Raw genomic sequence first — 27,374 nt, 5'->3', positions numbered from 1 at the left:
ACTCTGTTTCATTTATGGCTGCCCAGCCTCAGGCCCCGCCCCCCTCAAAGGCACGGACTGTCCACGCGCCCTCTCTGCGCTCTGATTGGCTACATCCCACCAACCAGCCCGGGCTGACCAATCAGAGAGCTCCACCTGCTAGTGGAGCTGCGTGTCCATACTCTGAGCACGTGCTGGTCGGTGAGCCGGTAACAAGAGACCGGGACCCCCCCCACACCGCTCCGGTATAAAACTGACCGTGTTTACCGACACAGAAACACTGAGACTCCACAAACACTTCATCTAACTTTATTCTACTTTGATTCTTCTTTGACCTGTTTCCATTAAATGAAACTCAGACTTTTTCGCTTCATTCATAATAATTTTATTTCTGTTTGATTAAATTCCTCCCGGTAATATCTGGAACTCTCTCCGGTCTCCGTGGGTCCGTCATGGTCCTGTCCTCGGTCAGTAAGATGAAGGTGTTCCAACTGCGGTTCTCGGACCCGGGCAGGTCCTTCTACAGCAGCGGGGACAAACTGTCCGGCTCCGTGCAGTTGGAGGCGACTCAGCCCTGCAGAGTGTCCGGCCTCAGAGTCACCGCCGCCGGCTGCGCCCGCGTGGAGCACCGCGGCGGGAAGAACCGGAGGAGCCGCAGCCAGGAGGTGGAGTACCTGAAGTACGAAGAGGAGCTGAGGCTGGAGGAGCAGCTCAGCAAAGGTACCGAGGGTCCACTGTTAATACAGCTGCAGATTAATAAAGTTTAATACATTCAAACTGATGAAACAGGAAGCAGAGCTCAGGAACTTTATTTAAAAAAACAGAGACGATAAACATCAGTTTGAGACATTAAATGTTTTAATATGTAATATTACTGACAGTATGTTTTAACATGTTTTAATATGTTGTAAGTTGTTTAAAATGTGATATTTCAGTCGAACTGTGTCCAGATCAAAGTGTGAGCCGTGTGTTGGAGTTGAACCTGTGTGTCGCTGCCTTGCTCATGAACCACCTCTGTGTTTGTTCTCAGACTCTGACGGCTGTTTCCTGCTGCAGCCCGGGAAAACCTACAGCTTCCAGTTCGGCTTTGAGCTTCCGGCTCCGGGGTGAGAGTCCGAGCGATCACAGAGGATCTGATCACTGATTGAGTTATTGATCACTGATCGGTTATTGATCACCTGTCCTGACGTGTCCTCTGGTCTGTCCACAGGCGCCTGGTCTCATCCTATAAAGGGAAGTTCGGTTATGTCCGGTACTACGCCCGGGCGGAGCTGGACAGGCCTTCCCAGCATGCTTTGCAGTGTGAGAGGGAGTTTGAGGTGGAGGAGCCGCTGGACGTCAACAGACCGGACCTACTGGTACGAAAACCCCCAGAGACTCAGACAGAGTCACTGAGGGAGGATCAGATTGTTTGTCCTGTCAGATCATGGTTGTGTTCGTAAGTGTGAACCTTTACCGACCTCTGACCCGGTGCCTCTGACTCCCTCAGGCTCCGGCTGCCGCCTCCAAACAGAAGAAGGTCACCTGTATGTTCATACCTGACGGCCAGGTGTCCATCAGCGCTCAGATTGACAGGAAGGGGTTCTGCGAGGGCGAGGACATCAGCATCAATGCCAAGTTTGAGAACACGTGTTCTCGTATTGTGGTGCCGAAGGCCGCCATTGTCGCCAAACACACGTACCTGGCCAACGGACGCAGCAAGGTGAGGCTCAGACCGAGGACTCTGATCTTAGAAACCAGATCTCTGGGATCTGACCCGTGTGTCGTCTTGTTCAGGTGCTGCGTCAGAAACTGTCGGCAGTCCGAGGAAACCACATCATCTCTGGGATGTGCGACATGTGGCAGGGAAAGACCATCAGGGTCCCCAAACTGAAACCGTCCCTGCTGGACTGTGACATCATCCAGGTGGACTACGCCCTCATGGTGAGTCGTGGTTAATGACATCATACCTCTGTCAGGACAGGTTCAGGTCCTGAACCTCATCAGACCTGATCAGACTGTAGGTTGGACCTGGTCTCAGGTCAGTGCAGCTAAAAGCGGTAAAATCATCTGAGACATTGACCTTTACCCCCCCGACCCCCATCCAGATCTACCTGCACATCCCCGGCAGCGAGAAGCTGGTCCTGGAGCTGCCCCTGGTCATCGGTACGGTCCCATTCAGTGGTGTCGGCAGCCGGACCAGCAGCATGAGCAGCCAGGTCGGGTCCCTGGGGAGTCAGGCTGGGTCCCTGAGCAGCTGGTCCTCCTTCCCCTCGGCCCCCCCCAGCTACAGTAACATCCACAGAGACCTGAGGGTGGACGGCCCCCGCACCCCGCTGCTCCACGACTACGACGGCGGCGAGGACGACGACGAGGAGGGCGGACTCTTCATGAGGGCACCTGAACTGTACTATCCCCCTCCCCCCGCATACAGCGAGGTGAGACAATCTGATTGGTTCATGTTGAGATGCAGTCAGACTCACCGAGATCAGTGTTGTTCTGGTTCTGGTCTTGGTTCTGGTTCTGTCTAATCTTCTCTCTGGTTGTCCTCAGGTGGATCAGGACCCTGTGAACCCTCCTCAGGTCGTCCAGGTGTTCTGAAGACGTCCTGTTAACGCCTGTCCTGGTTGGACTGAACCCTGGGGGCGAAGCCTGAGTCGGCGTTGGCGTCCCCCATCCGTTATTCCCCCTGATGATGAACACTCATCAGTTTTCTGTTGATGTCTCCAGATGAAACGTTTTGTTGTGAAGTGTTTTTGACACTTCCTGTTTCTCAGTCCTGTGTTACTGATTGGTTGTTTTGTACTAACAGTTGTAAATATTTTGTAAAAAAAAACAACAGATGTTTATTTTTTTACCGGAAGAATAAAATGGTTTGACACGACTCTGTCTTCTGTGTCCTTGGTGTCCTCTGTCATTGTTACCATCGTCTACAAAGAACAGGTTTAACGTACGATCGCAAAATAAAAACTAAAATAACAAACATCACATGTTGACACTGTTTAAACTAAAATACACATTTAAAACTTAACAGAATCACCTGAAGTCTGATCAACACACTGACTGTATTTACTGTCACTGTGTTGATAGTAAATGATCTGGATGGTGCGTTCAAGTGTACTGGAGAGAGTAGGAAACTTCCACTCCTCATGTGCACACATGAAATGCTTGTTTTAAAAAACTGATGCTGTAAAGATGTTGTTCAAAGGCCTCTGATCAGCGGTGTCCCTGTGTGTGGAGGAAACCATCTTGTTAGCAGCATCTGGTTCAACAAACAACAGGAAGCTGAAGTCGATTCAGGTAAACACAGGTGAGCAGAGGAGTTTACTGATAGACTGTAGCTCATCCTCAGACATCATCTCATCAACAGCTGCTGTCGTTAAACAGCTGTCGTCCATCATGAAGGACAGTTAGTGAATACAACGTTAAGTTAAAATATATCTGTTATTCATCATCTGTCCATGTTCCTCCTCAGGGTGCAGTCATGGTGGCAGCAGCTGAGCAGAATATTCCTGACCTCTCTAACATTTCCTGAAGTGTTTAATCCCTGCAGAGAGTTCTGGGTCCACCCTGAGGTCTCCTCCTAACCGTTCTGGAAAACCTCCAGAGGAGGGAGTACAGGAGGATCCTGGACCAGGATCAGAGACCGAGGACGACCTTGTTTCTGATCCTGGTTTAGATCTATTTTAACACTGACTTATTACTTTAGATATTCTAAGTTGGATGTATTTTCACAGTGTTTACTGTTATCACTGAATTTATTTATAATTTTCTTCTTTTTCAGCGTTGATGAGACAAGTCTGTTGAAGTGGGATAAAGGTCAGTGTCTGTTCCTGTTCTTTAGTCTCTGTTCACACTGAACTTCTGTCTCTGAATGTAATGAACATGAAAGGAGAAGATTTCTGGAACATGTCTGTAGAATCAGGAGATTTCTGTGTGTGTGGACTTTTTAGAAAAGTAGGAACAGTTTGTCTTCATGTTCTGAGTCACAGGAAATGTGAACTGTAGCAGGAATGACACCAGATGTTGGTTCTGGTCCTGGTCCAGTTGGTTTCAGTTGTTGAGTATTTCCTCTGGTGTTTTTTGGTAATCATCATTTTTCTTGGTTTTATTTTGGTTTTCTTTCCCATTGTCTTTAACCTCCTGTTTTATTTGTGCTTATTTATTTTTTATTTGTTCCTCTGCTCAGGCTTACATCTTGTTTCCTGAATGTGGATCTCCTGTTTTCTTCCTGTCCCTCTGATGACTGTTGGACTCTGTTTGTCTTTTCTCTGGATTTTTTTCTGTTTTGAATTTGTGAACTTTTTATTTCTGGATTCTTGTGTCTGGACTGAGAACTTTGTGTTCTGGTCCTGGTCCTGTCTAATCGTCTTCTGTCTGGTTGTCCTCAGGTGGATCAGGACCCTGTGAAACCTCCTCAGGTCGTCCAGGTCTTCTGACGACGTCCTGTTAACACCTGTCTGGGGGCGGAGCCTGAGCTCAGTGATCGACAGGTAAAAACATTTTTAAAAAGTAAGAATTTTTTATTTAAGTCGAAACGTTTGGGAACTTTGTTTTCAGAGTTTAGACCTGGTTTAAATTTCAGGTTTAGTGTTGATGGACTGTGTGTGTGTGTGTGTGTGTGTATGTGTTGTATCATCAGTGTAATGTGACTCTGTTGTTTACTGTGACTGCAGCTGTTCACATCAGACACTCAGTCTGACCTTTGACCTCTAATGACAACACACTGCAGCTGCACAGACACACACACACACACACACACACACACACACACACACACACACACATATACACACACTCATTCAGGTTCAGTGTGAACAGAACCAGAATCTGCTCTCATCATCTAACGTTTGGCATCGATGCTTCACTCACTTCATCACGGAGCTGCAGTCCTCCACCTGCATGACCGGCAGCCTGTCCTCGATCTCATTGGTTGGCAGGGTCTCCCAGGCTGCGTGTGATTGGCCAACGCCCGGCAGTCACTCGTTCAGAGAGTGATCATCTGAGTCAGCGCCGCTGCTCAGATTCCTCTTTCTGTTTCCACATTTAGACACTGAGCTAATGCTAACGTTAGCTCTGAGTCAACCTGCAGACAGAGAGGAGGTCAAAGGTCACAGCAGGCTGGGGACGACGTGCAGCACACCACTGTCACAGTCCAGATCCTGCAGGTTCAGGTCTCAAGTGGATTTAAACTGAGTCCTGCTGCACTCAGCGCTCATGTTAACCAGCCACAGTGAACACACCACAGCAGGTAATTAACCTTAACGAGCATCTGACACTCGTTAAGTTTGTTTCAGTCCAACAACAGGAAATGTGCTTCATAGAAAGAGTTTCCAAAATAAAAGTGTAAAGATAGACCTCAGATCAGAGCAGAGAGGATTTCCTGGAAGGACCTAAGACAGACAGAAGGACAGAGGGAGGGAGGGACAGAGGGAGGGACAGATGGACAGATGGACAGAGGGAGGGAGGGAGGGACAGATGGACAGAGGGATGGAGGTATTTCTGGACGTCCAGCAGCAGCTGTAAATAAACAGATTGTAACTTCATGAAGTTACTGTCCCTGAAGGTTGACACGTTTACACTCACTGACTAAATAAAGAACTTTTTATTGAACAGTTCTCTCAGCGCCATCTACAGGCTGCACTGTTCATTACAGTCTGAGCAGCAATGACAGCAACTAAGTACATTTACTCAAGTATAATGCACCTGTACCTGAGTATTTTGTTTTCATGTCTCTGCTGTTTAATCATCGTATGTTTATGATGGTGTGTTTGTAGAATCTGAATCTCTCTGTGAGGACTGGACTGTTTGTTTTATTCATGGGAACTGAAACTGGAAACATGTTTCTGTGATTGTTCTTTAATATAAGATGAACAGCTGAGTGATGGAGTGGAGGTACAAAAGAAAACACCACGAACAGTAAACTGATCTGGATCTTTGTCTAAACGTTTCTGTTCGCTGCAGCTCTGAGGTTGTTGTTTCCTGTAGTGAAGAAAACATTTTCAGGGCGGGGAAGAGGAGCGAGAGAATATCACATGAGAAATGCAGCCAATGGCAGATCAGTCCAGACATGATGTGTTAACAGGGAGGGGAGGAAAGTCAGACTGATATGAGATGAATCGAAACTATAAAATATTATCTGACAGCAGCTCAGCAGTGATAAAACTACACCCTTCTATCACCCATTAAAGATGATGTCCAAATATCATCAGCTCAGTAAGTACATTTACACATTTATTTTAATTTCAGCCTTTAACTTTAGATGAAGTTCAGTAAAACTAAAGAACAACATGTTCAGTCTCTGATGACTTTTACTCATTATTTGTTTTTCTGTTTTATCAGTGAGTTCTATATTTTATCTACAGCTTATGTCTTTGTCTTTTATTGTGAAAATCTTTGTTAAATCTGATGTAGTGTGTAACATGAATAATTTAACTGACTGAGCATTTAAAATAGAAGGAACTGGCCTTTAAACTAACCTCTGTGTGCTAAAATTAATCAAAAATACACAGGCATCATGTCCTTACAAACAGCCACAGTCCTCAGGCTCAGCTCAGAACCTCCTTCATCATCAGGGGAATTTTCATTTGTGAAAAGAGAAGCTGAGAGGGATCTTAATAAACCTGTTCTGGTGTAACAGCCATCACAGTCTCACTATTGTTTTGTGTGTAAAGTTTTAGCTTCGTGATCACTGACAAACAGATGTTAAAAATAGATCACTCAGAAACAACTGTCTCTAGATGTGGAGGTAACAAGTTGAGCAGGGTTCCATATCTTTGTTGTGGAAACACTGATGATGAAAGTAAACAATAATATCTATACGTAATGATTTAGTTGATTAGACTGAAGGTCGAATTTTCCAGATAATAACTCACTGTCATTATTCAGTTTTAAAGTCTTAAATACATTTATTTTATTTATTCATGATGTGATTTATAAAAGATTCAAAATCCTAAATGATATTTGGAGAACACGGAATTATTATTATTATTATTATTATTATTATGATTATGCTAACTAGACTCACAGAAGGCAACATTCATTTAAGGAAATAAAATAAATCAGTGTCAGCATAAATTTGACCCAAATAGCACACTAAAAATAATATTCAAAAACCGCTTTTCAAAATACAGTTACATCTTGTTAAATTAGGCTAATTTCTCCACTGATGGAAACAGAATGAGGAACAGTCAGAACATAAACCTGTAGAAATGTGACGTCTTCTACGGTTTTATAAACTCTCAGTTTAACAGACTCACAGAGCTCAGGCTGATTTCAGTGAAGTGTTGTTGAGCTAAAAACCAATATAACATGTAACTGTTGAGTCTAATTAGATCTGAAGGTTTAACAAAGTAATGCTGAACAACAAACTACAAATCTAAAGACCTCCCTCTCCATTAATAACTAACACCAGGTCAATGACCTGACTGGATCTGAAAGAGAAGAAATCTGGAGCTCAGCTAATCAGGAAGGATTTCCATCAGTTTCTGTTTGAGTCACAAACAGCCTTAAACCCTGCTGCTGAAAGGAATCATGGGACGTCATTCTCTCCTTTGATAAAGGAAGCTCCAGTGTCTCCTCTGAAGCAGTGAAGCTCCTGAACATGTAGAGACCTGGACCAGGTCTGATCATGGCTGCCACTCAGATACTGCAGGATCATTTCAGTCATTTAAGAACCTTCCTGAGCAAAAATGACTCTTCAACCACAGCCATGGTGGGGACAATGGACTTCAACAATAGGTTACATTGGCTTCTCATATCACTGCTACACAGATGACACCCAGTTATATCTGCTGTTTCCCCCCGATGACCCTCTCTCTCTTTCTCATCCCAACCGGTCGAGGCAGATGGCCCCTCCCACCCTGAGTCTAGTTCTGCTCGAGGTTTCTGCCTCTTAAAGGAAGTTTTTCCTCTCCACTGTTGCCTAGTGCTGCTCATGGAGGATCTGTTGGGTCTCTCTCTGTAAATACCTATTTTAAAGAGTCTAGACCTGCTCTATATGAAAAGTAACAGATGACTTTTGTTGTGATTCTGCGCTGTATCAATAAAACTGAATTAATTTGAATTGAATGTGGTCTGAAACCCTGAGTCGTGTTCTCTGACCAGCTCTCCTTCTCTGACCATGAGGCATCTGTCTCCTGGTTGTGGTCTTACTTGTCTCAGTCCTCCACCCAGCTCCTGGTTCCCTGATGGTGGACCAGCTCCCAGATCAGAGCAGGAGCACCTCTCTCTGTCTTCAACAACCTCTGAAGACTCATCTCCTCTAAGAGCTCCTCCTCTCCTCACTCCTCTAAAGCAGTAGTTACTGTTTGTACTTTAAGGAGCTGCTGACCTCTGTGAGTTCTGAGGTCTAACATCTGAAAGCTGAGGCTGTATTCAGCCAGACTTTGTACGGGGTTTAAAAATGGTCTTCATGTCCTAACTTTGTAATTTCTGTTTCAAAGGTTCTGAATAAAGTTTGTTTCCAGTTCATTATTCTCTACTTGTTTTATATCCCAGCAGCACATTAATGAAGCTGAGGACTGTTGGTCAACTCTGTGCCACCCAGTTTGGGCTGCAATGTGAAAAAACAAATTATTTTAGAGAGTGGTTCTGACAGAGACACATGGTAAAGCTTGAATTTACAGTTTTACAACATCAGTAATGTTTTTTAAAATTCTCCAACAGAACCAGAGGAACCAGAGGAACTCAGGATTACACTTGTTGGAAAAACTGGAGTTGGAAAGAGTGCAGTAGGAAACACCATCTTAGGAAGAAAAGCTTTTGAATCTAAACTGTCCATGTCCTCAGTGACATCAAAGTGTAAAAAGAAAACAGGAGAAGTTGCTGGTCACATACTGGCTGTTGTTGATACTCCAGGTCTGTTTGACACTGGTAAAGAATTAAAGAAGGTGAAGGAAGAGATCGCTAAATGTATCTCATTTGCTGCTCCTGGTCCTCATGTGTTCCTGATCGTGATCCAGCTGGGCAGATTCACAACACAGGAAAAAGAAATAGTCACAATCATTCAGAAGATGTTTGGAGAGGAGGCAGGAAAGTTCACCATGGTCTTGTTCACACATGGAGACCTGCTGCTGGAGGAGGAAGAGGTCTCCATGGATGAATTAATCAGTCAGAATGAACCTCTCCGTGACTTCATCAGACAGTGTGATGGAGGATACCATGTGTTTAACAACAAAGACAAGAATCTCCTTCAAGTCACTGAGCTGCTGAGGAAGATCAACAGTATAGTTCAGAGAAATGGAGGAAGCTACTACACGAATGAAATGTTCCAAGAAGCTGAGAGAGCCATAAGAGAAGAGGAGGAACGTCTGAAGAGAGAAAATCCAGACATGAATCCCAGCGAAGCAAGAAGACAGGCAGAGAGAGATAATTCATTTATTTGGGCCGCTGGTGTTGGAGTTGCAGCTGGAGGAGGAGTAGGAGGAGTTTTGGGAGCAGCTGTTGGAGCAGGTGTTGGATGCATTGGAGGTGGAGTGGGAGCTGCAGCAGGAGCTAAAGTGGGAGCTGTAGCGGGAGCTGCAGTGGGAGCTGCAGTGGGAGCTGCAGCTGCAGCAGTGAAGGAGAAAGCATGTGTTATACAGTGATACTGATTTTGGTTTGATGACATTTTATGTTTTCTTCTTCTTCACAGTATGTATGGTCTTTACCTGCAGGTAGTTTTCTGCTCATGTTAGAGATTATTAACATTTTAGTTTCACTGATCATTATTCATCATGTGATTGTGACTTTTTAAATCTTTAATCTAAAACAATCCTCATGTCATATTCTGTCAATATTCTGTTAAACATGAAGAAAAGGAAACAGGAACGTCTTTAATAAAAGAGTTTTTCTCGTTCTGTCAGAGGAGGTGTGAACATTCAGTGAGATTCAGTTTGCTTCATATATCCCATGTACTTGTGTACATGTGTACTTACATCTGTGTTCTAACATGTTAATAAATATAAATAAACCAAATGATGATCTGTTAGACCATTATTCTACAACACTTTTATTTAAAGCATCAAAATACAGACTGCAACAAGTTTTCAGTGTCAGTCTGAATGTTTGTGTGGTTGATGCTTTAAAACACTGTGCACTGCCCCCTGGTGGTCAGAGCGTCTCACTCACTGTCCCAGCTCTAATAACCTGTGTTGTTTTCAGGGTCTGACCTCAGCTCTGACCTCAGGGTGGTGCTGGTGGGTCAGGAGAGAGTTGGGAAGAGTTCAGCAGGAAACACCATCCTGGGAAAGAAGCAGTTTGACTGTAGGTTCAGTTCCAGACCTCTGACTCTGATCAGTGAGAAGAGAGAAGAGGATGTTCAGGGTCATAGAGTCTCTGTGGTCGACACCCCCGGACTCTTCAGCTCTCAGCTGTCTGAAGAGGAGATGAAGGCAGAGCTGGAAAAAGCTGTAGATCTGAGCTCTCCAGGTCCTCACATCTTCCTCCTCACCATCCAGCTCGGAAGATTCACTGAACAGGAGCAGGGAGATCTGGAGACTCTGCAGAAGCTGCTGAGTCCTGATGTCTCTAAACACACCATGGTGCTGTTCACCTACGGAGACCGACTGGAAAACACCAACATAGATCAGTTTGTCAGAGACGACAAGAACCTGAAGAAGCTGCTCGACAAATGTAGCGGCAAGTACCATGTGTTCAACAACAGAGAGATGGAAAACAGAGATCAGGTCAAAGAGCTGTTTGAGAAAATAGATTCAGTCTCTGAGGGAGGAAGATTGTTTTATCAGAAAAGATCTTCTCAGTCACTGAGTTTAATCCTCAGGGTTTACAGGATGATTTACCAGAGATTCCATTGGTTATTTAACATCATCTTTTGCGTCTTCAGATGGTTTGAGGAACATATAGAGTGAGATAAAGCTGGAGGAATAGGGAGAGGAGAGAGAGGACAGGAAAGAAGGAGATGGATTAAAAGAGGAAGTGAGTGAAGGAGAAGGAAAAGGAGAAGGCGAATGACAGAGAGCAGAACTGGTCATACTGGTCCAATATAACACAACATACAAGGTGTGATCAATAAGTTCAGAGACTGCACCTATAACAATTAAAAACTGTACCTGATTTAAATTTGGTCACCATCACCTTCAAAGTTGTCCCCACATGCAGTGATACAAAGCACTCAGAGCTGCTGCTCCTGAAGTCCTGTTCTGTAGGAGAATCAAGAACTATGTGACTCATGATGGATTTATTCCACTGAGTCAAAACAGGTGGAGAGAAACAGTTGTGTTGTTGTGGTCAAAAACTTGCATGATTCTGTTATCACAATGAAGTACCCAGTTGCTCTCACACCACAGTTCAGGTCAGTTGTGTTGAATGGAGGAAGAATTCACAGTGCACAACCAATTTATTGTCAGAGAGAAGAATGATCTTGGTCTCAGTCGTTCTCCTGATGCTCCTCCTTCAGTCTTGGAGTCTGCAGCTCTTCCTCTGTGAAGCTGTTTGGTCTCTGGCTCGTAGTCGTAGACCAGACTCTCATCACCAGTGATGATCCTCAACATGAAGGTTGGGTCGTCCAGGACCTGTTGACAGATCCTCACAGAGTTCAACACAGCGCTGCTTCTGTTCAGGAGTCTGGACATGAACTCAGCAGAGTCAGTGTTCAGATTAGACGAGAGGATGTCTGAACTCCGGTGATTCCCTCAGTGATGATACTATATAACAATTTGTTCAACTTCTTGGACATTTCTTGGGTTGGTCTCATGGAGGTTCACTCTGGCCTCTTGTGATGCTCTGTCCTTCCTGAAACATGAATATCACTGAAAACACCTCGTCACTGCCTCTTTGCTGCAGACTCTCTGATCCCTTTGTTGATCACATGACGTATCCCAGACCCACTAAAGTAACTGACCTACTGCATGAATGTTACCTTGTCACACTCCATTCATTCTGAACAAGAACAGTCTCTGAACTTATTGATCACACCTTGTAGTTCTGGATCAATAAAAAGTCTCTGAACAAGTCAAAGTTATTGATCTGCTGATAATGATTAGATCCACCCTGATGTCAGGTGACAAGCTGACCTCTGACCTCTGTGGTCTGATCCTCAGTCATGACGCACAGAAGTAAATATTTTTAGGACCTGAGCACCAATTTTATCCATTTACAGACATTATAACTCCTCCCAGAGATTTGATCAGCTTGGCTTCAGCTTGCAGGTGGCTGATGAAAATATGCAACTTATAGACAAAGTAAATGATTTTTAACTCTTTTGTTCTGTATCCAACGGCTATTAAATCTCATTGACCCCATGGCTGCCACTCCCCTGACGGGCACAGAAATCAAAGGCCTGTTCAACACCTCTTGTAGCTTTAATTTCTCTTTTTCATCGGTTAAAATCAAATCATGTTTTTCTAAACAGACTGTCCTCCATTTTGAATTCTGTAGATTTTACAGTCTTAACAAATGGTTTTTCTCCTCTGTCAGATCATGTACTGCATCATGTACTACATCATGTACTGTAGATGTTCAGAGCAGTGTGGTTGTAAGGCAGTATGTTGTATCAATTTGTTGTGTTTTCTTTGATTATTGATTGATTGATTGATTGATTGATTGATCTCCTGTGGCGAATAATGAGGCTGTTGATCATCTCCTGACTCTGACAGAGTGAGTCTAGTGCTCCACCTGCAGGTCACTTCAGTCCTCTACAGTCTGGGTCAGTGAACACATCATGTTATAATAAACACATCTTTAACTCCTTGTGTAGCTGCCGTTTATTTCTCCAACAGCCAAACACTCACTGATAAAACTCTACACAACCACATTAAAACAACGCTGAGAAAACTCTGAGAAAATGTTGGTAAAACTCTGGTACAAAAGCTTAAAAACATGAGAAAGTATCCATAGACTCAGACTCTGACTCAGAACACAGTAGTACTACTATATACTGACAGTACACAGTACTACTACTAAAATCTACTAAAAACTCAAACTCAAAGTAAAAACTAATAATAAGAAAAAGAAAAGAGACAATAAAAGGTGATAAAAAGAAAAGGACAGAAACATTTAGTTCAACATGAAAACTCATTTCTTGATGAATCAACATGAATTCAGCTCTGACTCTGGCTCTGACCTGAGATTCTTCATCCGTCCACCAGGTGTCCTCAGAGGTTTTCCTTGTCTTCAGTTCCACCTGCTCACCTGTTTCTGCTCAGTAGTCACCTGACCTTCCCTCCCCACTCACACACCTGATCCCAGCTCCCTCATCATTCACACCTGCCTTTGTCACATGCTCTGTCAGTTCTTCTGTTTGTTCTGTTTCACTGTCAGTCTGCTCCCAGCACCTCAACACACCTGTGTAAGTATCAATACCACAAAGTACTAATAATTCACTACAAGTACTGAATCCTCATCCTGACCCACCTGCTCCACCTGGATCCCACAGGACTTTATGGGATCAGTGAGGTGAGTGAGTGGGTAAGGAGGTGATGGGCTGATCAGGGGATGTAGCAGTGTGACGTACGGTTGTGTTGGTGGTGGTGTTGTTGAGCTCAGTACAACAAGCTGCTGTCACAGACCTTCAGGTGGTTTTTATTTTCCTCTGGTCACTCTTGTTTTTGTTTCCTGTTGGTCGTCACAGGCTCATCAGGACTTTCACAGTAAAGGAGCTGATGTTTGAATCCCTGATGGAGACAAACCGACAGGTGGAGCAGAGCTCAGGTGTTCAGGAAGCTTGCTCCACAGGTAAGGAGCAGAGAAACTAAAACCTGCTTCACCTGGTTCTGGTTCTGGGAAAACTGAGTGAACTGGTCCCAGACCTTTGGTTCTTGCTATTTTAAGGAGGTATCCTTTATTTCCTGCTGTTTTTAAGGTGGTATTCAGCTGAGTTTGTCTTTATGTGGCTGTTGAAGTTTTGCTCATAGATTTCTGTCTGGATCTGTAGATGTTATTGTGATGGATTCAAACTGAACTCAGACTTTTCATTTAATAATTTGACTGCTTCTTGTAAACTTCACTGACTGAGACAAACCTCTCTACAGCTGCTTAGAGAATTTACTCTAACTCACAGTTCCTCTGATAGAAAGTTTAGTCATGTTCCACACGAACAAAACAAAGTGAGGAACCTTTTCATTTAAGTTCCCACAGTGCCCCCTACAGGCTGCACAGTTCATTGAAGCATTGGTCTGAACCAACAGCCTGATGATTCATCTGTTCATCACAGTCTGAGACGTACAGTAACTAAGTACATTTACTCAAATATGAGGTACTTTTACTGTACTGGATCATATCATTATGAGTAGATCATGTTTTTATAAAATCTGAATCTGAAAAGAAACTAAAGCGATCAAATACATGTAGTGCAGTAAAACGTAAAAGTATTTAGGTCTTAGATGTAGTAGCAGTATAGTCAAGTAAAATTTTATGTATATAACACCAAATCCCAACAGATGTTATCTCAAGGCACTTTTCATATAGAGCAGGTCTAGACCGTAATCTATATTTTTATATTACAATAGGATACAGTGGAAATACTCAAGTGAAGTAAAAGTACTTCAAAATTGCTCTGTAGTACGGCACTGTGGTAAAAGTACTTTTCAGAACTGGACTGTGTGTTTTATTCATGGGAACTGATTCTGGTCTGAGCTGATAAGATTTTTAAAAATTATTAAAAAGAGTGATTGTGAAAGTATTTTCATAAAACAATGAAAACATCTTTATATAACATTGTTATATAACATCCTTATATAACATCACAGTCCCTCCCCTTTTCACCTGTGTCGACTCCCTCTCAAGTACTTTCTACTTTTCACTCTCTACTTTTCTTTTCACTCTTTCTTAAAGTCACTGAGTCATTAACACTACATTAGTTTGAGATCAGTTTTCATAACTATCTTCATTATGTGTCAGTGTAGGTCTCTGATGAACATTCAACCTCTTCTCAGAGCACAGTAACAGAACAAAGTCACACATCTCTGATCACATATCACTGATTGTTTCTGTCATTTCTGTGAATTTGCTCAGATCAGCTCAAACATGAAACCACTGATCGGTGAAATCAATAACATTAATTATATCGTATCATCAGGTCCCTCTGAATCCGGAATCCTTTGGGTCCTGTGGGTTGCAGGGTGCAGTCTCCATGGATCTGGATTGTTCTGGATCCTCCCACAGATCCTGGATCAGATCAGGATCTGGGAGTTTGGAGTCCAGGTTAACACCTTGGGCTCTATGTTGTGTTCCTACAGATGTTTCTGAGCAGTGTTTGTGGTGTGGTGGGGGCACTATCCTGTCCTTGGTCTAAAACAATGCTTAGGTGGTGGTACGTGTCAAAGTAACATCCAGATGAATGAAGGAGCCGAGGTTTCATACCTGAACACTGGACTGTAACATGATGATCAGTGTTCTTACTGTGGCTTCAGTTCAGTTTGATTTAGAAAGCATCAAATCCTAACAGATATGTCGTAAAGGAACCTTAAAGAGTGAGGTCAACACAACAACATTGCAGAGAGAAACACAATAGTTCCTCCATCAAGAAAAACTTAATTAACAGGAAGACATATTATTTACTTCCTGCTGATTCTTATTGTTCAGTGTACTCCTGCTTGAAATGACTTGAATCGTTTGTGGGAATATTTTTAATTACTTTATCTCCATTTTCAGTTTCAGTTTTAGTTTTGCTGTGTTCAGATTTACTCAACACTGCAAAACTAATCTGGTGAAAATAGTTCATTAGTTCACTTTTGTGGCGCATTTGTATCATTAAAACATCCTTCAGATTTGGCTGCCAGCAGCTCCTGTTCGCTATAATGAAAACATCCACTGAGATCACTCTGAACAAAAGACATGAATCTGAAGTATGTGGGAGTGAGAGGGTGGGGATTTATATCAGAGCTATAAAATATTTACCAACAGCAGCTCAGCAACAACCTCATCCATTCACCGCCTCTAAAAGTCAAAGATGGCAGCCAGAAATTCTCAGCCTGGTAAGTACATTTACACTCTTATAATAATTTAATTTTCTGTAATAAATTTCAACACTAACTTTAGATGAAGTTCAGTAAAACTCAGGAACAACATATTCAGTCTCTGATTACCTTTACTTATTATTTGTTTTTCTCTCTGTTTTATTAGTGAGTTCCATTGTTTATCTACAGTTTATTTCTTAATTATGAATTGTGGGTGCAGAAGCTGCTGTTATTTGAGTGCACATGTACATTATATATGACAACAGTCCCAGCACATGAACACAGCATGATCTCATAAACCCTGAATGACAGGCACACAGACAGCAGGTACAAACTTTTTGGATTTTTTGATGTTTCACTGATGCAGTAAACCAACCTGGTTCTTCGTGTACATTTGACAGCCAGTACAACACTGGGTTTATTGTGATGATTCGCTCCCAGCCTCATACACACACATCCGAGAGCAACTCCCCATAGACACCACGCTCGCTAACACATAGAGTATATGTATTGTATGGGAAACCACCTTGTTCTGTGTTTGATAACAAAAAATACACAGGGTGAATCTATGGATGGAAGTGAATGGAGGAGATGTCTTCACCTGCTAAAGTTATACTCTACCTGGTAAAATCACTGAAGAGAAAGGTCTCATAAAACTTTATTGTTATGTATTCGTGTCCACATTTAAGCAGGTTTACAGAAATCCTGGAGCTTTCTTAGTGGGTATATGATGTATACCTGGTATCACGTCCTCAGTAATGGCTACATTCCTGTGACCTGTGTGTTTGCTCAGCTCATTTTCTCTTAGGGAATTTCCATTCAAGGAAAACATACCGAGAGGGATCCTGATTAGCCTGTTTGGCTTTGTCTTGTGTGCAAATTAATTTTGCTTCATGATCAAACAAAACCACAAAAATTAAAATGACTCAGAAAATATTGGGTGTGATTGTCTCTAGGTGTGGAGGTAACAAGCTGAGTTCCTCATTCTTATTGCTGAAACAGTGATGATGGCAATGGGCCATGAATATGGAACATCAGGCAGAACAGAGTTGTCTATTGGCTTCCATCAACAAGTCCAGTCACACAAAATACCTTCACAGTCTCCCCTTCTGTTTTTGAGTTATAGTGTTGAATAATGGCCAGAACATAGGGCTGGGTGATAACTGATAATTATGTTATGTTTTGACAGACAACAGGAAAGCCAATGATAATTAGAAGAGCACAAACCAGTCACGTGACTGGAATAGTTACAGCCATGTCAGGTTACGTTGTCTCACGCAGTCTGGGAGCAGCAGCAACACGAGATAATGTTGGGGTGGCTGCAGCCGTGAACAGCTGTACGTCAGGAGTGGGAGAGAGATAAAAGAGAAAATGACGACAAAGGACTCAAAAGACGAGGAGACTGTTGAGGGGAAGGGTCTAAGGAAATCAGCAGTGTGGAGATATTTTGGCCAGCAAGAAGCAAATTGTGTTGATAGCATGTTTCCACAAAGACCGTTAACAACACTGATCTGTTTTACCATCTGAAGCAGTGCTGTCCCTCAGAGTTCAATAACAGACTGTACAGTCCCAGACCCAGACCAGGTTCTGCTGGTCCCCCTAAAACAACCAGAGTGAAACAAAACAACAACTTTTGGATATAAAAAATCATCACTTCATTATTTTATCCAGTGAGACGCTTTTGTTAAATTTTGTCATAATTAGTGTGTGAATTTTTGAGTCATGGTGATAAACATGTTTTGTGAGGTCACAGTGACCTTGACCTTTGACCTTTGACCACCAAATTCTAGTCTCCTTTGATCACACTCCATCATAGAAATCACAATGTCTCTGACATCCTCGCTTTCACTCACTGTGTGCCAGATGAGTGAAAGTGAGGATGTCCAGACCTAATTTTCTGGACATTCTCCAGAGTTCATATGTGAAGGACTAATATTCATATACAGAACAAAGTAACATGCTGTCAAAGAGGTAAAAACAATCATACAATATTTTCACTGGGCTGTTCGTCACACAACACTAGGTCCTTCGCTGACAATGTCCTCCCTTCACACACAGTGAAACCCTTACAGATGGTCCAGAATGCAGCAGTACGTCTGGTCTCTGATCAGCCTCAAAGGTCACATGACCTCCACTGGCTAAACATGGCCGTCTGGATCTAACCCAGGTCTCTGCTGCTGCCTAAAGAGAGACCTCTGGGTCTGAACTCAGTCCTTCAGGCTTCTGCTCCTTCTCAGACTCTGTGTTCCTCCAAGGATCATCATCTCCATCCCTGACTACAAGCTGTTCTCAGTCCAGACTGTTCTGGTCTGTGGTTCTCTGATGGTGGAACCAGTTCCCAGATCAGAGCAGGAGCGTCTCTCTCTGTCTTCAACAACCTGTGAAGACTGATCTCCTCTGAGAGCTCGTCCTCTCCTCACACCTCTAACACCCTGACATTCAGTGTTTCTCCTCCATGACCAGGCTCCGTCCTACATCATCAACCTGCTACACCACCACTCTCCAACCTCCTGTCTCCACCAGTCAGAATCATATTCTGGTCATTGTGTGACAGGGCTTTTCTCAATTGCTCTCCCACCCTCTGGATAGCACCAGTCTTGTGTTCAAGAGATGAATCAAAACCGTTTTGTAATTATTATTATTATTATTACCAGTAGTAGTAGTATTGTCATTACAATCAGCAGCACCTACCACAGCAATGCACCGGGACAGCCATGTTTTCAGGACAGCTGCCAACTGTCTAGATGAGTATATAGAGGATGTGATGTCCTACATCAGCTTCTGTGAGCACTGCTGCCGCATACCAACATGCACCAGGTTACAACAATGATAAACCCTGTTTCAAACCTAAGCTCAGTTGGCTAAAGCTGGAAAAGCAGGAGGGAATAGGGACAGGAGTATGGAGGTGACATACAGGTTTAGCAAGGTGATGAAAAACACTAAAAGCCTGTACACTCAGAAACTTCCAACAGCAATCATCATCTTATGACTTTGCTTTTGTCTGGGGAGTGCCTAAACAGGTCAACCTCTGAATGCTTTAAACATGACCCTCCATTTCATCCTCCAATATCTGGACTGGAATCTATACCAGTATCCTCTTTATGGGCTTAATTTCCTCCTTCAGTGCCAACTCTGTGGCACTGCATGGGCACCATCATCACCTGTCAACAGACTGAGTCCTTTCTGTGTGAAGTCTACATGTTCTCCTCGTGCCTGTATTGGTTTCCCTCCATGACATGCCAGTCAACCCTTGTGTTGGCTGCATTCAGACAGACTTCCTGCTGTGTGAAAAAATAGTCTTCATTCCTTTGAATTGGACCATGTATTGATGCAGTGGAGGAACCATTGTAAACAGTAAAACATACAATCATCATTCAGCGATGTCTGAACATACATATTCTTTTCCTGTCCTGACACTTTGTAATATCTGTTTCAAAGGTTCTGAATAAAGTTTGTTTCCAGTTCATTGTTTTCTAAGAGAGGTCATATCCCAGCTGCATGTTAATCAGAATCAGAATACTTTATTAATCCCTTGTGGGAAATTGTTGTTTAAAATAAAAATTGAAAAAATAGGAAAGTTGAGTTAGAGCGGTTGCAACAGGTTGCACACGCATATAATGGAGCAGCTGATTATTATGGTTAGTTTGTTTAACAGGTAACACGGTTGTTTTCAGGGTTATTATTTATTATCAGTGGTACTGACAAAGATACATGGTAAAACGTTTTTTACAACATCAGTAATGTCTTTTGAAATTCTCCAACAGAGACAGAAGAACTCAGGATTACACTTGTTGGGAAAACTGGAGTTGGCAAGAGTGCAGTAGGAAACATCATCTTAGGAAGAGAAGCTTTTGAATCTAAACTGTCCATGTCCTCAGTGACGTCAAAGTGTAAAAAGGAAACAGGAGAAGTTGCTGGTCACATACTGGCTGTTGTTGATACTCCAGGTCTGTTTGACACTGGTAAAGAATTAAAGAAGGTGAAGAAAGAGATCGCTAAATGTATCTCATTTGTTGCTCCTGGTCCTCATGTGTTCCTGATTGTCCTCCAGCCAAACAGATTCACAAAAGAAGAACAAGAAACAGTGAAAATCATTCAGAAGATGTTTGGGAAAAAGGCAGGAAAATACACCATGGCCTTGTTCACCCATGGAGATGATCTGAAGAGGGAAGAAGTTTCCATGGACACATTAATTAGCCAGACTCGATCTCTGCGTGATTTTGTCAAACAGTGTGGTGGAGGATCCCATGTTTTTGACAACACAGACGGGGATTGCTTTCAAGTCACTGAGCTGGTGAGGAAGATCAAGAACATGGTTCAGGGAAATGGAGGAAGCTACTACACCAATGAAATGTTCCAAGAAGCTGAGAGAGCCATAAGAGAAGAAGAGAAGCGTCTTAAGAGAGAAAATCCAGACATGAATCCCAATGAAACAAGAAGAAAGGCAGAGAAAAACAATGCATTTATTCAGGGCATACTACAGGGTGCTGGTGCTGGAGCTGCAGCTGGAGCAACTGTTGGAACAGCTTTTGGAAGCTTGGGGGCTGGAGTGGGAGCTGGGGTGGGAGGTGCAGTGGGAGCTGCTGTAGGAGCTATAATGGCAGTGAAGGGGAAGGCTTGTGTTATACAGTGATATTCAATATTAATCAGCTGCAGCTGCTTAAGTTAAAATGGAGACACAGAATTGTCATGGTAACTGTAATTTTGATTTGATCACATTTATTTTTTTCTGAGATTATGAGCATTTTAGTTTCACTGATCACTAAGACACTCCTAAACTCTTCAATCCAAAACAGTCCTCACATCATAATCTGTAATTTGTGCAGAAACATTTTTCATTAGATCATTAGGTTTTTTGTTGTTCTGAGGAGGTCTGAGTACAGATTGGTAAAAGTGTAAGTTCAGAAGAACAGTGACATTTCAACACTGCATAGCAAATTATTATGCAAGTGATCTTTACTTGAAAATCTGCAAGACTGCTGTTCAGAACAAAATAGTGTCTTAGTATGATGTATTTAAGGCCTTGTGCTTTAATAAAACCCTTTTTGTTTGAATCTACAAAACTTTCTAATATCCTTTATCACAGACCATGTGTATATAACTGTGCCACATTATTATGCAAGTCCTATTCAGCTTTGACCATAGGCAAGAAAAGTGACCTGACCAAAGAGGAAAAGAGTCAAACTGACAAGAGTCTGAGCAAGGGGGAATCTACAAATGATATAGCCAAGACATTGTGGCATGACCACCGAACCATAAAAATATATGTCCAAAATAGTCAGGATGGGAGAGAACCAAGAGTAGAAAAAGCTTGTTGAACTGTCAAGAATCAAACTAGAGGTTGCTAAAAGACCCTTAGTTACCAGTAAGGCCATTTTTAAAGCTGTGGGACTTGATGATGTACCCAGGTATACTCTATGTAGGACACTAAGACAAGTGGCAAAGGTCCAAAAGGCAAAGACAAGACCTCCACTGAAGAAAATACGATGGGGGAAAACGATTGGAATGGTTTAAACAATACATGAAAGCCAACTTCTCCAAAGTTATATTCACTGATGAGTGCTGGGCAACTCTAGATGGACCAGATGGGTTGGCATCTAATTGGACTTCAAGTGGCCATGCTGCTCCAACCATTGTCATTGTTGATGATGAACTTGTTGGCCCTTTCCAGGTTCAGGATAGTGTTAAAGTAAATTCTGAGGGGTACTGCACTTTTCTCAAGACAAATTTCCTTCCATGGTGGAAAAGTCAATCAGCTAAAGTGAAGAAGACACTAGTGCTCATGCATGACCTTACTAGTTGGCATTTCAGGGCTTTAAAGATGATCGCCTCATGAACTGATTTGCCTGCTCACCCAATCTCAACACGTCTGAGAACTTGTGGTCAATAATAAAGAAGACAATTTACAGTGATGGCACACAATACAGGTCAAAAGCTGCAGCTTTGGAAAGCCATGCAAGGTGCAGCACACAATGTCAGTGAAGAGGTCATCAGTAAAAAAAATCAGTTGACCAGTGACCTCTGACCATCTGTGAAAGGAAAGGAAGTTATATTGAACAACAAACAACTTATATTTGAAATGTTTCAAAGACATTAAGTTTTATTTTGTATACAGTTGTAAAGAAAACTGTTGTTATTTGCTGAAGTTTGAATACAGTTTTAGAAAATATTATTATTTTCAATCAATAAAATGTGTAAAAGGTGCCTAGTTTTTTAAATTATATGCTCTTATCACCAACTTGCATAATAATTTGCCACACTCATTTCTGCAGATTCAGCATTAATTTAAAAATACAGCCTACAATACTTTGATAAGCATAATATTACACCGCACATCTGAAGAAATATATTCACTATCTGACTTCTTAATAAATTTGAAAAAGACTGTTAACATAGTTTTTAAAATATTCACAAAAATGCAACTTGCATAATAATTTGGCATGCAGTGTATGTCCCATGTACTTGGTCAGAGGGTCTCACTCACTGTCCCAGCTCTAATAACCTCTGTTGTTTTCAGGGTCTGACCTCAGGGTGGTGCTGGTGGGTCAGGAGTTGGGAAGAGTTCAGCAGGAAACACCATCCTGGGAAAGAAGGCGTTTGACTGTAGGTTCAGTTCCAGACCTCTGACTCTGATCAGTGAGAAGAGAGAAGAGGATGTTCAGGGTCATAGAGTCTCTGTGGTCGACACCCCCGGACTCTTCAGCTCTCAGCTGTCTGAAGAGGAGATGAAGGCAGAGCCGGAAAAAGCTGTAGATCTGAGCTCTCCAGGTCCTCACGTCTTCCTCCTCACCATCCAGCTCGGAAGATTCACTGAACAGGAGCAGGGAGGTCTGGAGACTCTGCAGAAGCTGCTGAGTCCTGATGTCTCTAAACACACCATGGTGCTGTTCACCTACGGAGACCAACTGGAAAACACCGACATGGAGGAGTTCATCAGAGACGACAAGAACCTGAGGAAGCTGCTCAGCAAATGTAGCGGCAAGTACCATGTGTTCAACAACAGAGAGATGGAAAACAGAGATCAGGTCAAAGAGCTGTTTGGGAAAATAGATTCAGTCTCTGAGGGAGGAAGATTGTTTTATCAGAAAAGATCTTCTCAGTCACAAAATTTAATGTGCACAGGTCAGAGGGTTGCAGGATTAAGTTGTTTATCAAATAGCATCTCTAATATCTACAGATGTTTACAGACACATACAGAGTGAGATAATACTGGAGGAAGAGGGAGATGGACAAAGAGAGGAAGCCAGTGAAGGAGAAACCTAGGAGATGAGAGAGTATACTCATATGATAACGCATCACTCAAGGTGTGATCAATTAAGTTGGAGACTGCCCCTATAACAATTACAAACTGCACCTGATTAAAATTTGATCACCTACCCCTTCAAAGTTGTCCCCACATGCAGTGATAAAAAGCTCCCAGATGCTCCCTGGAAGGAGAATCAAGAACTATGTGACTCATGATGGATTTACTCCACTGAGTCGAAACAGATGAGGAGTGATGATTGTGTTCTGTTGTCTGTTGTCTTCTGTTCAGAAGTCAGGAGTCCGGACATGAACTCAGCAGCAGAGACACAGTGTTCAGATTAGATGAGAGGATGTCTGAACTCAGGTGATTCCCTCAGTGATGATCCTATATAACAATTTGTTCAACTTCTTGAAATTTTTGTGAGTTGCGCTTGTGGAGGGTTGCTCTGACCTGTTGTTGTCCTATAGTGATACTCTGTCCCACTGTCCCTCTGTAAATTTTACAGTCGTCCTTTAACAAACATGAATATTTCCTGCTGGTTTTTCTCCTCTGTCAGATCATATACTGCATCATGTACTACATCATATACTGCATCATGTACTGAATCATGTACTGCAACATGTACTACATCATGTACTGCATCATGTACCACATCATGTACTGCATCATGTACTACATCATGTACCGCATCATGTACCACATCATGTACTGCAACATGTACTACATCATGTACTATGGGTATTCAGAGCAGTGTGGTTGTAAGGCAGTATGTTGTATCAGTGTTGTGTTTTCTTTGATTATTGGTATTGTATTGATTGATTGGTGAATGATGAAGCTGATCATCTCCTGACTCTGACAGAGTGAGTCTAGTGCTCCACCTGCAGGTCACTTCAATCCTCTACAGTCTGGGTCAGTGAACACATCATGTTATAATAAACACATCTTTAACTCCTTGTGTAGCTGCCGTTTATTTCTCCAACAGCCAAACACTCACTGATAAAACTCTACACAACCACCATAAAACAACACTGAGAAAATGTTGGTAAAACTCTGGTACAAAAGCTTAAAAACATGAGAAAGGATCTAGAGATGTGTCAGTGCAGGTTGAGCTCATCTGTTTGATTAAAACATGTTTAAATCCAGATGTGGACGGTTTGTCCGCGGACAGAAGCAACATGACCTGATGACTGTGTTTCAATAAATAGCTTCGTCCATGTTGTCGTCACTGTCTCCCCCGAAGTCCTCTCCGTTATCGAAGTACGACATGATGTAATCTGTCTCCTACAGACGACGAACAGGGACAGAAAAACCCAATCATCTGATCAATATCTGATCACTTCTCATCAATATCTGATCAAACTGTTTATTGATCGTTTCTCTCACCTCCTCAAACTCTTCCTCGTCATACTCCTCCTCTCCCTCGGCCTCCTCCTCCTCCTGTTTCTTCTTCTCCTCTCCCTCCTCTTCCTCTGAACTCTCCTGCTCCTCCTTCTTCTCCAGAGTCTGACACAGGACACAGTTAAGGTGGAAATGACTGTTAAGGTGGAACAGCAGGTAAAACAAAGTTATTTATTTATCATATGATATTTATTTATGAACAGGCTGATGACAGAGGAGGAGGAGGAGAAGGAAGAGGAGGAGGAGGGGAGGAGGGGGAGAAGGAAGAGGAGGAGGAGAAGGAGGAGCAGGCTGATGTTGTTTCACCTCCAGTTTGAGCAGCACCTCCTCTTTCTCTTTGACTCGTTTCTTCCTCTGACCAGACTGAACTTTGTCAGAGCGACTGACTGACACCGAGACGCCTGAGGAGAGAGAGACACGTTCATCCTCTCATCTGTCATTCAGTCCCCAACTCTATTGAACTGTACTCAGATTACTGTGTGTACTCAGAATACTCAGATTACTGACCGTCTCTGTGAGGTTTCCTGACACGGACTCTGAGCTCTCTGGGGAATCTCTTCCAGTCTGAAACCACAACAACACGTTAGAAACCACAACACACAACTACTACTACTACTACTGTCTGTACTACTACAACTACTACAACTACTACTACTACTACTACTACTCTCTGTACTACTGCTACTACTACAACTACTACTACTACTGCTACTACTACTGCTACTGCTACTGCTACTACTACTACTACTGTACACACTGACAGTACACAGTACCACTACTAAAACTTGATTAATCAACATGAATTCAGCTCTGACTCAGTCTGAGGCTCCAGGACTGATTCAGTCCCTCCTCCTCCTCACACCTGAGATTCTTCATCCGTCCACCAGGTGTCCTCAGAGGTTTTCCTTGTCTTCAGTTCCACCTGCTCACCTGTTCCTGCTCAGCAGTCACCTGACCTTCCCTCCCCACTCACACACCTGATCCCAGCTCCCTCATCACATCATGCCTTTGTCACCTGCCCTGTCACTTCTTCTGTTTGTTCTGTTTCACTGTCTGCTCCCAGCACCTCAACAAACCTGTCTGTCTGCTCACCTGTCTGTTTGTTCACCTGTCTATCTACCTGTGTATTGATCAGAGTGATGTCAGCATCTCACCTGGAGTCCAGTCCAGCAGACTGTCCGTCTGTTCGCTGCTGTGATATTTATCAGAGTATCTCTCCACATCTGGACAGGAAACAGAGACGAGACCTTCACAATAAAACTCAAGTCCAGGTGATTAATGCTGATACTGGTTATTGATCAGCTGATCCAGGACCTACAGTCAGCTGACTGTAGGATTTGGTGTGATGTGTAGTTGTGTGTGTGTGTGTGAAGTTGTGTTTGTGTCTCTGTGAGGACGTGTCGTCTGGTCTCTGATGGTTCAGACCTGGTTTTCAGGTTCAGGTCAGAACCAGGTTCAGGTTCAGGTCTGGGACCAGACCGTGTTATGTGCTGTGTGACCTCTGACCTCTGTGTGCAGCAGTTGGTTGGATGAAGCAGGGCAGACTCCTCATGGCTCCTCTGAACTCCTGTTTGAGAGCCAACAGATACTCTGCCTCCTCCCCACCTGCCAGGGGGAGGGGTTTCTGCTCCATCACCTGGACAAGGACAGACACACAGGTGTGATCAGCTGTGACTGAGAGGAGAGCTGCAGGTCAGATGGTTCAGGTCTGACAGGGACCTGGTCTCTGAGTCTTACAGGGAACAGAGGCGTTGGCTGCTGCATGGACGGAGGTAAACTGTCTCCTCTGTTGATGCCAACGGCGTCAATGCTGAAACTCATCGTCCTCCGACCACGACCACGACCCGCCATCACTGCTGAACCTCAGACTGGGACAGACCGGATCAGACCAGGACAGACCGGGACAGAGCAGATCAGATGTGCAGCTGGTTGGAGGTGAGTCTGGGTCCTGACACAACAAACAACAGAATCAAACTTTATTGTTCATCTGAGTCCACACACACACACACACACACACACACACATTTCATTTCAGACTAAAATAAATTTAAAAATTACAGACAGGTGTGTGTTCAGTTGTTACAACAATGAACACAACAGACAAAATAAACAAGTCACAGCTTCTGAAGGTTGAAACGAATCATGTAATGTTATGTTATGTTATGGTATGGTATAGTATGATATGTTACACAGTCTCAGGTGACTCTGGGTGCCAGGTACACCTGTACAGGTGTTAGCCTGAGTTGTGTTGTGTATTAAACTCATGTTAAAGTGTTTAATGATCAAACTGAACTTTTACTGAAGCTCAGACAGTTTCAGCCTCTGTCTCCCTCTGCTAACAGCGGCTAACATCTGTTATCTCTCTGCTAGCTGTTAGCACGGGTTGCGTTAGGGTCTGTTAGCAGCCGTTAGCAGTGTTAGCAGCCTTAGCTCAGTTAGCTCGTTTAGCCGCCGTGTTTCACCTTCAACTTCAGTTTAGCTCCAGATAAACTTGTTTCATCTCTTCGTCTCACGGACTCAGACTCGTCTCCTCAGCGGAGCATCCCGCCACAATAACACATCTTTGTTTACATCCAGGTCCGCGCCGCCATCTTCTTCTTCCGCCTCCTCTTCTTCTTCTACTTCAGCCTCTGTCCTCCATCGCCCCCCGCTGTCAGGACAGTGTTTTACACCACGACTGTCTGTTCCTATTCCTGTTAACTACTGCAGTTATATACTTATATACTACTATACTACTAAGTAGTATATAAGAAGTATAAATACTCCTCTGTACTGCAGTACTTATAGTACTTCTACTTCTACTCTTCAGTACAGAGTATTTATCCTCCGCCATCTCCCTTCACTTATTTTTTCTTTATTTTTCTCATCATCCTTCT

The 27,374-nt window shown here is 43.0% G+C and overlaps 4 protein-coding genes and 1 long non-coding RNA gene across 6 annotated transcripts; 4 read left to right on the top strand and 1 right to left on the bottom strand.

The window, feature by feature from the left end:
• The first annotated feature begins 231 nt into the window (after nt 1–231).
• Nucleotides 232–8,772, top strand: LOC108884718 (thioredoxin-interacting protein). 2 transcript variants are annotated; one of them, XR_007814699.1, is made up of 8 exons: nt 232–699; nt 1,010–1,085; nt 1,190–1,337; nt 1,469–1,681; nt 1,756–1,902; nt 2,067–2,396; nt 4,350–4,451; nt 8,626–8,772. XR_007814699.1 is itself a non-coding variant. In XM_018678778.2 (7 exons), the coding sequence occupies exons 1-7, from the start codon at nt 432–434 to the stop codon at nt 2,557–2,559; spliced, it is 1,230 nt and encodes a 409-aa protein (XP_018534294.1). In that variant the 5' UTR covers nt 235–431; the 3' UTR covers nt 2,560–2,645. The 2 variants fall into 2 exon arrangements, 1 of the variants encoding a protein (XP_018534294.1); XM_018678778.2 differs by lacking the exons at nt 4,350–4,451; nt 8,626–8,772 and adding an exon at nt 2,512–2,645 and having other exon boundaries at nt 235–699.
• LOC108884646 (uncharacterized) lies at nt 6,007–20,502 on the top strand. The gene is made up of 6 exons (XM_018678662.2): nt 6,007–6,174; nt 8,626–9,541; nt 9,804–9,808; nt 10,102–10,804; nt 13,529–13,632; nt 19,619–20,502. Exons 1-6 carry the CDS (start codon nt 6,150–6,152, stop codon nt 20,485–20,487), a joined length of 2,622 nt encoding a protein of 873 aa, XP_018534178.2. The 5' UTR covers nt 6,007–6,149; the 3' UTR covers nt 20,488–20,502.
• Nucleotides 15,600–19,318, top strand: LOC127143351 (uncharacterized). The gene is made up of 2 exons (XR_007814702.1): nt 15,600–15,872; nt 17,913–19,318. It is a non-coding gene; the product is annotated as an uncharacterized LOC127143351 (long non-coding RNA).
• A 750-nt stretch (nt 20,503–21,252) lies between the features above and the next one.
• On the top strand, nt 21,253–24,053 carry LOC108884714 (GTPase IMAP family member 2-like). Its single transcript, XM_018678773.2, is given in 3 exon segments — nt 21,253–21,262; nt 22,372–22,404; nt 22,407–24,053. Coding segments are annotated over 3 exon segments (693 nt in total). The 3' UTR covers nt 23,057–24,053.
• On the bottom strand, nt 24,050–27,134 carry polr3glb (RNA polymerase III subunit GL b). The gene is made up of 8 exons (XM_018678772.2): nt 26,961–27,134; nt 26,236–26,446; nt 26,005–26,134; nt 25,653–25,721; nt 25,006–25,062; nt 24,805–24,899; nt 24,484–24,603; nt 24,050–24,381 (listed from the first exon to the last, which is right to left on the bottom strand). Exons 2-8 carry the CDS (start codon nt 26,347–26,349, stop codon nt 24,295–24,297), a joined length of 672 nt encoding a protein of 223 aa, XP_018534288.1. The 5' UTR covers nt 26,350–26,446; nt 26,961–27,134; the 3' UTR covers nt 24,050–24,294.
• Nucleotides 27,135–27,374: the final 240 nt, after the last annotated feature.

The sequence above is a fragment of the Lates calcarifer genome, linkage group LG15 (assembly GCF_001640805.2).
Source record: "Lates calcarifer isolate ASB-BC8 linkage group LG15, TLL_Latcal_v3, whole genome shotgun sequence".
In the NCBI taxonomy this organism is placed as follows: domain Eukaryota; kingdom Metazoa; phylum Chordata; class Actinopteri; family Centropomidae; genus Lates; species Lates calcarifer.
This window is presented reverse-complemented; position numbering and strand designations above follow the sequence as displayed.